The following is a 13,822-nucleotide window of genomic DNA, read 5'->3' as shown; positions in this document are numbered from 1 at the left end:
GTGGATTCACTGAGATGTCTTTGGACGGAGGACAGAGGTTTGTGGATGAGACATCGTGAGGGAAAAAAGCGACAGCGACAGCCCTGCAGGGGAGTCAAGCCCTGGCTCCTGCGGGGGCTCCCGTCGGCCGGAGCCCAGCCTCCTCGCTGGTGCCCAGAGAAAAGAAAGGGGCTGCCTCTGCAGGCCAAAAATGACGTCAACCCGGGGTGAGGCGTCCTGGAGCCTCCAACACAGGGAGGAAGAGCAGGAGGCGAGGAGAGAGACAAGCACCCTCCTTTCTCTTTCCCCTCAATTTCTTATTTTGAAATATTTCATTCCACAGAAAGATTGCCAGACACAAAGTGAACACCCCTCACGCAGATATGATCGTCCGGCTGCATTCTCTTTCCTTCCGCTCTGGGGCAAATGCGAACGCACACACGTGCACACACAGACAGGTACATACACATACCTGCATGCACCCAAGCACATGTGCACACGCAAGGACACGCACACACAGGCAGACATGTGTGCACACACACCCACAGACGTGCACACGTAAGGACATGCACACACACGCAGACACGTGTGAGCACCCACACCCAAGCACACACGTGCACACACAAAGACATGCAGACACACACACCCAAGCACACGTGCACATGCAAGTACACGCACACAAACGCAGACACGTGTGCGCACACACCCAAGCATACGTGCACACCCAAGGACACACACACACCCCCAAGCACACGTGCACACACAAGGACATACACACACCCAAGCACACGTGCACACGCAAGGATACGCACACACACCCAAGCACACACATGCACACAAAAGAAAACCACAGACTGCCCCCCAGAAACACAGCAGCATCTGCTGAGAAGAGGACCCTGGTCCCAGCTGCCAGCATCACACCAACGCCCACCACATGGGGGAGGTGGCACTCACACACCCACGCTGGAAATGTCCCTGCTGTCCCCAAGCACCCAGGCAGTTTTCCCACATGCACCATCATGCTGGGGCTGGAGCTGTGCCTCAGCCACTCCCCACGTCCCAGCAGGGGCTGTGTCAGCACGACACCTCCATCCACCACGGTCTGGCCCCCAGTTCCCTGTGCTGAGTGAGGTTCAGGTTGAAGGTTTCAGGGAGGAGACAACTGGATGTCGTACCACTGTCCCTACAAATGTCCCCACCTGGAAAGCTCCTGAGGGGAGGGCGGGCCAGCGGGGAATGAGGCCCAAACCTCAGCAGAGTGCGGGGGGCCCCAACCTGGGTCTCAGCCTTGGTGGGGTCCCCCAGGTGTGTGACCAGCAGGTGACCCTGGGGGCCTCGCCAAGCCTCAGGAAGCCGCTGGGGTCGGTCTCAGCCAATAGGGTGGCCGAGAGCCAGGACAGAGCCTTCCAGAAGCCTGCGTGGGGCTTCCTGTCTCAGATGAGGCCTCTCACAAGACCGGCCAACCCACGGGGCACAAGGCGCGGCAGCGGGAGGAACTGAACCACAGGGCAGCAAGAGCCGGGGGACCACTGCCCTGCAGGCCTCCAAGCCCAAACCCCAGGGTCCAGCTGATGCCCACTTCATGCGGCCTAATGTGTCTGCCATCCCAGTGCCCCCACCCCGCCTCTGCGCGGAGGCCGTGTTCTGCTCTGCCCAGCGGGCCAGGCCTGCCCCTGAAGAACCAGCAACATTTCCGGAGCACTCGGCACCCTCAGGCCTCCTGCTGCTCCCCAAAGCCCTTGCCAGTTCGCACGCTGCCTGCTCTGGCAGAGGCGAGAGCCCCGCGGCTGCTGGGGCATCCAAATGGCTGCTGACCCTCACCCAGCCGCGGACGGCCTCCCCTGAGCCGATGCAAAGAGGCCCAGACCTCCAGCCCCGGGCGGCAGGTCGCAGGTCCGTGGGAGCAGCTGGGCTCTTCCAGACAGGTTCAGGAGACGGAGCCTGGAACCTTCTCTGCGCCGCTGACATGCACGGACGCCAGTGCCTCCACCAGGAGCTTGGCATGCTGAGCCCGGCCTGGTTTCCGCCTCAGCACCCGGGCCCAGCTCCCGAAGGCCCCACACCCCCTTCTTCCCGGCCCTGCCCCTCTTGCTAGGCAGAGCCAGAGAGGTCTCAGAGGATGGGGACGATGCCAGAGACACGGCAGGGTCCAGCAGCCAGCGCCAGTGCTCTCACAGGGGCTGTGTGTGCTGAGCTCCTCAGAAGCTCAAAATACGCCACAAGGTTGGGGTGACTATGGTCACATGACACACAAGGAGGAGGCACGGAGCGTGGAGGGTCCAGCCAGCACCATGAGGGGAAGGGGTGCCGGCCTCTCAGGCTCCGAGGGTGGCCAGGCAGCTGTGAAAGACCCAACTCCTCCTGCAGGTGAAGCCCCTGCAAGCTTCTGCCCCTTTGGCCCCTTCCTGTCTCCTGCAAACCCAGGCCCCCAGCGGACCCCCAGGTCACAGCCTCCAGGAGGGCTGCACGGACTGGGCCGCAACGATGCTAACCATTTATCCAGATGCCCTGAAACTGGAAGGGGGCCGGAGAAAGGCCAGAAAGGACGGGCAGGACTGAGGACAGGGACGCTGTCGGGGATGCCGGGGGCAGCCCTCTGGGCGCGCAGCCCGACGACAGACAGTGCTGGGGCAGCCCCGGGCCGCTGACCTGGGAAACCAAGGGGAGGGAGGCTGGGGGCTGTGGGGCAAGGGCGCCAGGGGCACGCACACGGGCCGGGACACTAACCAGAGGTCTCCTTTTCTTGACAGTAATTTTCCAGGATGTGATGACACACAGAGGAAAAATGTGAACCCATTCAGAGGTGGCCCCAACCTCAGAGTTTCCAGCGTCTCTGAGGGTTTGTGTTTTTCCCTCCCGGCCTCCCTCCCTCTCCGGTCTCGGCCTGGCCTGCCCCACCAGGGCTCCGGTGAGAGGAGTGTGGAGTTTCCCCTGGAGGCTCTGAGCTTAAATGAATCACTACGCCAGACACGGGCCAAACCTCCCGAGTTACTCAGCGCCCCGGCCACCCTCCGAGGCAGGCGGCGGAGCACGTGGACGCCATCAAAGGCCTGGGACGTGCACAGCAGGAGAGGCCGTGCCAGGGCGAGAGGCAGGCCTGGGCATGGACGCAGGCTCCATGGAGACACCGCTGCGACCGACGTGGACAGGCGCTCACACAGGACGCAGGTGGGACTGCCTCTGAAGACACCACAAACTCCATGCCCAAATTTTACATCCAAAGCATGGGGAACACCCTCAGCACACATCCCGCCTGCACCAAGCAGAGGCCTCGGGCCTCGAATCCCACCCAGAGGAGACAGCGCCTCACCCAGGCTGAGCACAACATCCGCACCGATGCCCACAGTCTGAGCCTGCCAGCGAGCAGCCACACGGCTGGGGAGAGGCCAACAAGCAAGGCCCAAAACAGGAATGTTTCAGTTTTGAGACAACGTCGTGCCCAGGCTGGAGTGCAGTGATGCAATCTCAGCTCACTGCAGCCTCGATCTGTCAGGTCAGGCAATCCTCCCGTCTCAGCCTCCCAAGTAGCTGGGGCTACAGGCACACACCACCACGCCCTGCTAATTTTTAAATTTTCTTTGTAGAGATGGGGTCTCGTTATGTTGTCCAGGCTGGTCTCAAACCCCTAGGCTCAAGTGATCCTCCCAGCTCGGCCTCCCAAAGTGCTGGCATTACAGGTGGGAGCCACTGTATCTGGCCAAGAAAAGTTCTATTAGGCCTCATGTTAGGGTGCGATGGCTCAAACCTGTAATCCCAGCACTTCGGGAGGCCAAGGCGGGCAGATCACTTAAGGTCAGGAGTTCAAGAGCAGGCTGGTCAACATGACGAAAACTCCATCTCTACTAAAAATACAAAAATTAGCCAGGTGTGGTGGTGGGCACCTGTAATCCCAGCTATTCAGGAGGCTGAGACACAAGAATCTCTTGAATCCAGGAGGTGGAGGTTGTAGTGAGCAGAGATCACACCACCACACTCCAGCCTGGGTGACACAGACAGACCCTGCCTCAAAAAAAAAAAAGTTCTTTTAAAAAGATGAAAACAGGCCGGGCGCGGTGGCTCACACCTGTAATCCTAGCAATTTGGGAGGCCAAAGCAGGTGGATCACCTGAGGTCAGGAGTTTGAGATCAGCCTGACAAACATGGTAAAACCCCAACTCTACTAAAAATACAAAAATTAGCTGGGTGTGGTGGTACACGCCTCTTACCCCAGCTACTCGGGAGGCTGAGGTAGCAGAATCACTTGAACCCAGAAGTGGAGCTTGCAGTGAGCTGAGATCACGCCATTGCACTCCAGCATGGGCGACAGAGTGTGATTCTGTCTCAAAAAATAAAAATAAAAATAAGGCCGGGCGCGATGGCTCATGCCTGTAATCCCAGCATTTTGGGATGCTGAGGCGAGCGGATGACAAGGTCAGGAGATCGAGACCATCCTGGTTAACATGATGAAACCCCATCCCTACTAAAAATACAAAAAAAACTAGCCGGGCGAGGTGGCAGGCGCCTGTAATCCCAGTTACTCGGGAGGCTGAGGCAGGAGAATGGCGTGAACCCAGGAGGCGGAGCTTGCAGTGAGCTGAGATTGCGCCACTGCACTCCAGCCTGGGCGACAGAGCGAGCGAGACTCCGTCTCAAAAAAAAAAAAAAAAAGGCTGGGCATGGAGGCTCACGCCTGTAATCTCAGCACTTTGGGAGGCCGATGTAGGTGGGTCACCAGAGGTCAGGAGATCGAGACCAGCCTGACCAACATGGCAAAACCCCTTCTCTACAAAAAACACAAAAATTACAGGGGGCGGGCACCTGTAATCAATCCCAGCTACTTGGGAGGCTGAGGCAGGAGAATTACTTGAACTGGGAGGCAAAGGTGGCAGTGAGCTGAGATCATGCGATTGTCCTCCAGCCTGGGTGACAGCAGGAGACTCTGTCTCAAAAAAATAAATTAATTAAATAAAATAAATATGAAAAGATGAAAATATAAAGCATGACGTGCTCATGAGAAAAAAATCATTTTTTAATTTTAAAAAGAAAAATATTTTAATAGATGAAAATAGAGGCCAGGTGCAGTGGCTCACACCTGCAGTCCCAGCTACTCAGGAGGCTGAGATGGGAGGTCAAGACTGCTGTGAGCCGTAACTGCGCCCCTGCACTCCTGCCTGGGCAACAGAGCAAGACCCTGTCTCAAAAAAAGAAAAAAAAAGAAAAGAAAAATAAGAACAGGATTCCGGGAGCCTGGGCTGACCATGAGCCCGCCCGGAGCTGGGCACGTTACAGGGTGGCAGGCGTGTGTCACCGTGGATAAAGTGTACCAACACCCATGGAGAGGCAGGAGAAGCGGTTTGGCGAGGGGGCTCATCCGCGGGGTGGTCTGGAGGCTGCTCCTGGAGGAGCCAGGGAAGGGCTGACAGGGCCCCTGACCTGAGTTCCTGGAACAATCCCAACCAGGGGATCTTGGGTCCAGCAGGGAGGGGAGTCCAGGCCAGGAGGGGCCGGTGGGGTCTGCGCCCTGCAGCAGCCGACTCACCCAGCACGGAGCCCCCACACTCCCGGTTCTCCCCACAGCCCCAGTGGTGAGCACCCACCCCCACTCGCCGGGTTCCTCACTGAAACACAAGCGCCTGTCAGTCACCAGGCTTCTAAACAGCCGGGACCCACCTGCAACGTCGCTGACCCATCTGCCAGCCACGCTTCACAGCCATTCCAATCAAGGCCATAGGCTGCGCCTCTAGGGACAGCCTGGGCCCTGCCTCAGAGCCCACGGTTGTCCTCAGACACCCATGAGGCATAACAGGGACCCGGGCCACCCTGGCCACTGACTGGGCTGGCCGCAGGGGCAGCACGGGCAGGAGCCCCTGGCCCCTCTGAGGATGCCTACTGCCCAGGGACAACAGCACCTGCCCTGCCAGGCACACGGGGGTCCCAGGCAGGGTGTGTTCACCACACCCAGTGCATGACCCGCTCCAGACCCAGCCTCCTCACTGCTGGTTTACCCCCAAAACCCTGGGACAGGCTCCTCTCTGCCCCACGAGTCCCACACTGGCCGTTGGCCACAGAGGGCCAGGGGTGAGCAGGGGTGCTGAGGAAACCTCAGGCCCCGGCTCCAGGAGCAAGGTTCACCCCCGAGGCAGGAGGGGCAGGCAGGGCAGCAGCCGCCAGTCCATGCGGGCAGACCCAGCCTTTGATCAGGAGCGGCCCTTGTGCCAGCTGCCGGGAGGCCGAGTCGTGGGGGGTGTCTGCTGGGACTGGCGTCCCAGCCCAGCACAGGGCTGCAGGGCGGCCTCCCGGCCGGTGGAGTCACTTCAAAGACAGGGCCAGGGGGCGCCGGGCAGCCCCAGCCTCTCCCAGCGCCCGGTTCTGATCGCCAGTAAAACTACCTTCTAATAATTAATGCCTGACATCAAAGGCAGGAACCGCCCGGGTCTGTGAACCACCCCGGGCCTCGGCCGAGGACCTGCCTGTATTTTATCCTGTCTCTTTCTTCTGACTCTTTATTTAAATCCAAAAACCACACACAGGCAAAACATTAATGGGAAACTTGGAAACTCTTTCTGCTTACTAAAGTGCACCTTTGAAGTTCCCCAAAAAAGTTCTGTTTTGTTCCTTTCTCCCCTCCCCCCCAGCACTGAAAGGACCCAGCAGCGGCATGTGGCCGCGGGCCCTCTGCGTGTGCGGCTGGCAGCGACGGGAGGCGCAGGGCAGGCAGGACGCCCTCTGTCAATCAGCTGCCTCAGTCCCAGATCAAAGGCCCTCAGCACGCTGCGCAGGCCAGGCACACGCTCCCTCCCCTGGACCTCGCCTGCCAGCCGGGACCCCACCCCAACAGCACCTCCCGACGGGCGAGCACGGGCGGGCACTGCTCTGGGCTGCGAGCCCCAGCTCCACACCCCACACTCCGCAGACAAGACCCGCCCTGGGCACGGAGGGAAGAAGGGGCTGAGGCCCACACCTCTAGAATGGGGGAACGTGACAGCCAGTGTCCCTCACACCGAGGGGTCCCCACAAGAGCAGGCCTAGAGGGGGTCACCCCTGCTCACCCAGAGCACACGAGTCTGTCTCCAGCCTGACTCTGGGTCGAGGGGCACAAGCGCTTCATGGGGACTCAGGTGTCACAGTGCAGAGTTCGGCAGAGTTCCCAGAGGGAGGACGGCGTGCCAACACCATCATAGTCCCAGAATGGACCCAACGCCCTCACTCCCCACTCCCCTGTCCACTCAACAGGGACAGTCCCAGGACAGCCAGGGGGACAGAAAGCAGAGGGACTGGACCCTGACGCCGGAAGCCCCTACATCCAACATGGTGCAGATGCCCGGCCTCTGCCCTCCCAGGTGTGTGGCCAGGAGGCAAGTGGGAGGCGTGAGGCTGCTTCACTCAGAAGTGGCCAGAGGAGGACGAAGCAAACTCCTGACCTCACCTGAGGTCCGGGACACGGAGCACGAGTGCCCAGGGCACAGCCCAGGCCAGGGCTATGTGCACAGAGCCCTCCTGGCCACTTGTTTTTTTTTTTTGTTTTTTGAGACAGAGTTTCACTCTGTCACCCAGGCTGGAATGCAGTAGTGTGATCTCAGCTCACTGCAACCTCTGCCTCCCGGGTTCAAGTGATTCTCCTGCCTCAGACTACCAATGAGCTGGGATTACAGGCGCCTGCCACCACGCCCAGCTAATTTTTGTATTTTTAGTGGAGACAGGGTTTTGCCATGTTGTCCAGGCTGGTCTCAAACTCCTGACCTCAGGTGATCTGCCCACCTCGGTCTCCCAAAGTGCTGTGAGCCACTGCGCCCGGCCCAGACACAAATATTTTAAATGTCCACAGGAGATGGAGGCATGGGGGCCTTCCAGGCCCACTAGGTCAGCAGGAGCTCAGGAAGCTCTGACCCAGCCTCTGTGCTATGGCTGGCAGCTGGCAGCCTGGCCCTCAGGGGACACAAGGGCTGCGAAACAGCCTCCTCCCATCCCTCACTGAGAGCTGCATGACAGTCCCCCAGTCTGCCTCTTTTGGCACAAAATCCATAAATGCCACGAACACCCTAGTTCTGCAGGTGAGGAGGCTAAGGAAGTCAGGTTCCAGCAGCCCAGGTGCAGGGCTCTGATGCAGGGTCAGGACAGGAACAAAGGAAAAGTCAGCCACAGGGCCAGGGACCCCACAGACACGAGGTCCCCACGGTGTGGGGGAGGCATGAGACAGAGGGTCAGGCCACAACCCCACACAGGCATGCTCGGAGGTCAGCACCTGGCCGCCTGCCTGCACACACTCCCTGCCGAGGGCCCAGTGCCCCAGTGGTGGGTGGAGTCTGCAGTGAGCAGTGACCATAACCTTCGGAGAATTTCCAGAACCCAGAAAAGAGAGGCCACTGCCCAGTTCCCTTGTGAGCCAGGTGAAATCTGATTCCCAAACTGGATGAAGACAGAGCAAGGAAAAAAGTCTGTCTCATTTACTAACACACAGGCACAAGCCAATAAAATAAAGCACACGGTCATCTCCATCAATGCTGAAAACACTGGAACGGTTCAACACCCACTTAAGATTGTTTTAAATGTCAGAAAGTTAGGAATAGTGACTTTCTCAGCTTGATAAAGACTTTTTATAGCACACATCATCCTTGGCAGAGAAACTACTAGTAATTCCTGTTACAATCAAGACAAGGAAGGATGTCCACTAAGATTGCCACTATCCAAAAGCACCAGAGGCCCAGTTGCTGCAACAAAGGAAGAAAAACGATGAGAGGACAAAGGGAAAGAGGTCTGCAGAGACCCCAACAGAAACCAAGACACCACTAGAACTAACAAGGAGTCAGTCAGTCAAAAATGTAACAGGAAGCATGATACTATCCATAATATTATAAAAAGTAACTTTCAGGCCGGTGAGGTGGCTCACAATTGTAATCCCAGAATTTTGGGTGGCTGAGATAAGAGGATTGCTTGAGCCCAGGAATTTGAGACCAGCCTGGGCAACAGAGGGAGACCTTGTCTTTATGAAAAATAAAAATAAATTAGGCTGGGCGCGATGGCTCATGCTCATAATCCCAGCGCTTTGGGAGGCCGAGGCGGGTGGATCACCCGAGGCCAGGAGTTTGAGACTAGCCCGGCCAACATGGTGAAACCCCATCTCTTTTAAAAATACAAAAATTAGCCGGCATGATGGTGAGTGCCTGTAATCCCAGCTACCTGGGAGGCTGAGGCAGGAGAATCACTGGAACCCAGGAGGCGGAGATTGCAGTGAGCTGAGATCACACCACTGCACTGCAGCCTCGGCAACAGAGCAAGATTCCTCATCTCATAAATAAATATATATATATATTAGCCGGGTGTGGTGGCTCACACCTGTGGTCCCAGCTGCTTGGGAGGCTGAGGTGGGAGGATCACTTGAACCCAGGAGGCGGAGGTTGCAGTGAACTGAGATCCCACCCACTCCAGCCTGGGTGACAAAGCGAGATTCTGTCTCAAAAAATAATAATAATAAAATAAATAAATTAGCCCGGCATGGTGGTGTACAGCTGTGGTCCCAGCTACTTGGGAGGCTGAGGGGAGAGGATGGCTTGAGACCAGGAGGTCAAGGCTACAGTGAACCAAGATCACACCACTGTACTCCAGCCTGGGCCACAGAGCAAGACCCCCGTCTCAAAAAATTTAAAAAAATTTGTGCCACTGAATGGCACCCTCTTGAACCAGCCCCCTTGTAGGCGTTTTGGAAAAAGAACACCCACGTGTGTGGCCGTGTCTGTCACTGGTGGCTCCTCCTCCCTCCAATTCCAGCACTCCCACGCCTGTCCTCCCGCAAACTGTTCTCGGACCTCGCATCCAGCTCTGTAAGTGCGGGGCGGCCACTCTCCCAGCCTGCGTGGGGCCTCGAGGGCATCAGGGTTGGCTCTGGGCCCTTCTCAGGACACTCTGAGGTTTGGGGATCACCTGGTGGCTTTGTGGACGTGTGGGGGGAGTGCAGGTGGGGTCCCTAACCTTCCCCACACACCAAGGGAGCAGAAGACAAGCTTAGCATCCATGCTGCCAGCCTGAGTGCTAACCAGGAGCAATGCGTGGCCACAGGGACAGGCCCTACCCTGTCCTGAGCAGCAGCAGGCAATCAGGGGCTGGGCTTTGGGAGGAAGACCCAGCACCTCTGGGAACAAGCCCAAGGAGGAGAGGAGCCTAGGATGTTCCAAGAGCCCAAGGAACTTCCTGGGGAATCCGCAGTGATGCCTTCACTCCCACGCGGTGGACGGGTTTCGCGGTATTTCTGAAGGCGCCATCACCCAGTTGAGTCCCAGGAAGGCGGAACCCACACGAGTCTCCCGGCGAGGACGCCCACCAAGCCGCACCTCCAAGGAAGCCCACGGGGACACTGGGAAGGCAACTGGACGGCTCGGGGCTCCAGAGGGAAAATTCCACATCAGCTTCCAGGCAGGAGTTGATGGATGGGTGACCCATGCCACATGCTCCCCCTCTGAGCTCTGACGTGGCTGCAGTGGGCTAGGGAGGGGCCCTGCAAGCCCCGCTTGACCCAAAACACCAGAGACAGCCCTGGAGGCTGACAGCCAGTGGGCAGCACAGGGAAGGAGGAGGCGGACACTGGTGACGGGCAGAACCCCCAGGCACACAAGGCTCCGCACGATCAGCGTGATCCAAACGTGGGGCCAGCGGGCGCGGTGGCTCACGCCTGCGATCACAGCACTGTGGGGGGCCGAGGCGGGCAGATCACCTGAGGTCAGGAGTTCGAGACCAGACTGGCCGACATGGTGAAACCCCATCACTACTAAAAATACAAAAATTAGCCATGCATGGTGACAGGTGCCTGTAATCCCAGCTACTCGGGAGGCTGAGGCAAGAGAATCGCTTGAACCCAGGAGGTGGAGGTTGCAGTGAGCCGAGATCGCACTACTGCACTCCAGCCTGGGTGACACAGCGAGACTCTGTTTCGAAAAAACGAAAAAAAGGCAAGGCGTGGTGGCTCATACCTGTAATCCCAACACTTTGGGAGGCTGAGGTGGGTGGATCACCTAAGGTCAGGAGTTTGAGACCAGCCTGGTCAACATGGTGAAACCATGTCTCTAGTAAAAATACAAAAATTAGCTGAGCATAGTGGCACACACCTGTAGTCCCAGCTACTCGGGAGGCTGAGAAAGAAGAATCACTTGGACCCGGGAGGTGGAGGTTGCAGTGAGCTGAAAGTGCGCCACTACACTCCAGCCTGGGCGACAAGAGCGAAACTCCATCTCAAAAAAAAAAAAAAAAAAGTGGGTGCCTCAGTAATGGGGGTTTAAAACCAGAAAAAAGGGCTGGAGGCGGTGGCTCACGCCTGTAATCTCAGCAGTTTGGGAGGCCAAGGTGGGCGGATCGTGAGGTCAAGAGATTGAGACCATCCTGGCCAACATGGTGAAACCCTGTCTGTACTAAAAACACAAAAAAATTAGCTGGGCATGGTGGTGCGCACCTGTAGTCCCAGCTACTCAGGAGGCTGAGGTAGGAGAATCACTTGAACCTGGGAGGTGGAAGTTGGGTTGCTGTGAGCCGAGATCGTGCCACTGCACTCCCACCTGGTGACAGAGTTAGACTCTGTCTCAAAAAAAAAAAAAAAAAAAAAAATCACCTCCCTGAGAGCTAAGAACAAGCCCAGACCCTGCTCAGGTCGGAGGATTCCAAGCCAGGCTGAAGACTGGCTGATGCGTCCACCAACGGCCCCACAACTCACCCTTTCCCCGGCCATGACCCGGAGGTTACCGCCCCTTTTCTGGAGATTTCTGAATACCCCACCTCTGAACGTGCACGTAGTTAAGAGTGGATGTAAATGTGACCGCGGCCATGCCCTGAGCTGCTGCCCTCCACGCACCACCCAAGGGCAGCCCACTCTGTGCCCTGTCACGGAGCCAACACGGAGCTGACATGGTTCCCGCCTCGTCATGGAGCCAACACGGTCTCATCCCGGAGCGGACACAGCCTCGTCCTGGAGCAGACACGGCCTCATGCGGGACCAGACACAGCCACCGTCTCAGTAAAGCTACTTTCTCTACCACCTGCCTACCCCTGAATCCCTTCCTGGGCAAAGCCAGAACCCTCCTGGCCGGAGCCCCACTTTCGGGTTCCTCTGCCCTGCATCACTGCCATGCCACCAGGCTGACCAGCTAAAGCCACGCAGGGCTACCATGTCAGGAGAAAGGACACCCCCAAGTCCCAAGGCCCAGGGCCCCTTTTACCAGCTCCAGCTCCCGCTCCTGCTCCTGCTCCTGCTGGGGATCCTGGCCCGACTTGGACTTCTTTGGCTTGGAGGGGCCTCCGGGGCTGGAGAGGGACTTCGGCAACGTGACTGAAGATGATGTCAGAGGTCTCGTGGGCCCAGGAGGGCCCCCCAGTCTCTGTCCCCCGCCTGAGAAAGGAACAAAGGGGGCAGGTGCGGGCGCCCTCGTGCTCTGCTTCTCCTGAGTGTCCTCGCAGCAGGGCCCTGAGGTGTCCGCGTCCTCCCAACGGCCCAGGTCGCCGCGGCTGAGCTCCCCAGATTCCAAGGGAAGTGAAGTGCTGGCGGCCGCCTGGCCAGCCGACACCGACGACACCGAGGAGCCCAGGCTTCCTGGGGTCTTGTCCACAGGGTCGCAGCACTTCATGACAAACCTGAGTGGGGCCAGAGGACAAGGGAAGCACCTTGTGGCGGCCCTGCCTGCCGCCTGCCCCGGCTCACCCCCTCCCACCCCATGCACCCTCCCAAGATCCACCTCCCCTCTGGGGGACACAGAGATGAGGCCAGCGCAGCCCGGCCCCCACGCCCACAGGCAGGCAGAGGCCGCCAGGCACCCTCCACGACGAGGGCCTGGGTACACCTTCTCCCCACTTGCCACGTGTCCTTTCTCCTTTCCTTTGAGACCACTTTTTTTTTTTTTTTTTGAGACGGAGTCTCGCTCTGTCGCCCAGGCTGGAGTGCAGTGGCCGGATCTCGGCTCACTGCAAGCTCCGCCTCCCGGGTTCATGCCATTCTCCTGCCTCAGCCTCCCGAGTAGCCGGGACTACAGGCGCCACCACCTCGCCCGGCTAGTTGTTTGTATTTTTTTAGTAGAGACGGGATTTCACTGTGTTAGCCAGGATGGTCTCGATCTGCTGACCTTGTGATCCGCCCGTCTCGGCCTCCCAAAGCGCTGGGATTACAGGCGTGAGCCACCGCGCCCGGCCGAGACCACTTTTTGTAGCTAAATAGACCCCTTGGCCCCAGCGGCACCGCCCTTACCTGATGGTGGCGCTGCCCCCGGTCAGGCCCAGCGACTGCAGCGTCGTGCCCCGCAGGGCGGCTTCACCCATCACCTGTGGGAGAAGCAGCCAGGACAGGTGGGCCTCGCACTGGGACCCCAGATCCCAGGGAAACCCTCCGGGCTCTGGCTCCAGGCACCACATCACCTCTGGGCACTGGCATCACCAGGACCACAGGCCACATGCCCTCTCCGGCCTCCGTCCTACCCACTCCCACATCTGGCCCCTGCTGGTCCACACCCACCGCAAGGCCCAGCTTCAGTCTGGTCTGCAGCCGGGGCAGGACCTGCTGCCCATGCCTGAGCGAGTCTCCCCCAGCCTGGTCTCCGCAGCTGGGACCCAAGCTCACTGAGGCCTGGACTGGCAGAGCTGGGCTGCAAGGAGGAGGCCCTGGAACCAGGACCCCCTGCCCGGAGCGGGAGAGGCAGGAACGTGCTGTCACCCACGGGGGCAGGGAGGAGGCCTGGGCAAGACACGCACATCTGTGACTGAGCCGGCCGGGCCTCTGGGCCAGGGTCACCCCGGCTCCATGATGCTTGCCAGCCCTCCCTAGGCCCAGTCCCTGCCGGGAGCCCTCCCCCATCTGGTGGGTGGAGGTCAGGCCAGCAGCATCCACTCTTCAAAAGCC

At 58.8% G+C, this 13,822-nt stretch overlaps 1 protein-coding gene across 6 annotated transcripts in view; it reads right to left on the bottom strand.

Annotated features, from left to right (window-relative positions):
- The window catches only part of ASPSCR1 (ASPSCR1 tether for SLC2A4, UBX domain containing), a 44,364-nt gene that overhangs the window by 11,004 nt on the left and 19,538 nt on the right, over nt 1–13,822 (bottom strand). For all 6 annotated transcript variants that reach the window (XM_009191502.3, XM_003913592.3, XM_009191506.3 and 3 more), the window contains 2 exons: nt 13,175–13,248; nt 12,156–12,567 (listed from right to left, as the gene is read on the bottom strand). In XM_009191502.3, the coding sequence (XP_009189766.2) occupies nt 12,156–12,567; nt 13,175–13,248 (486 nt within the window). The remainder of the gene's footprint in view (nt 1–12,155; nt 12,568–13,174; nt 13,249–13,822) is intronic.

The sequence above is a fragment of the Papio anubis genome, chromosome 17 (genome assembly GCF_008728515.1).
Source record: "Papio anubis isolate 15944 chromosome 17, Panubis1.0, whole genome shotgun sequence".
NCBI lineage: Eukaryota > Metazoa > Chordata > Mammalia > Primates > Cercopithecidae > Papio > Papio anubis.
The sequence above is the reverse complement of the archived record's forward strand: the minus strand, read 5'-3'. Positions and strand labels throughout refer to the sequence as shown.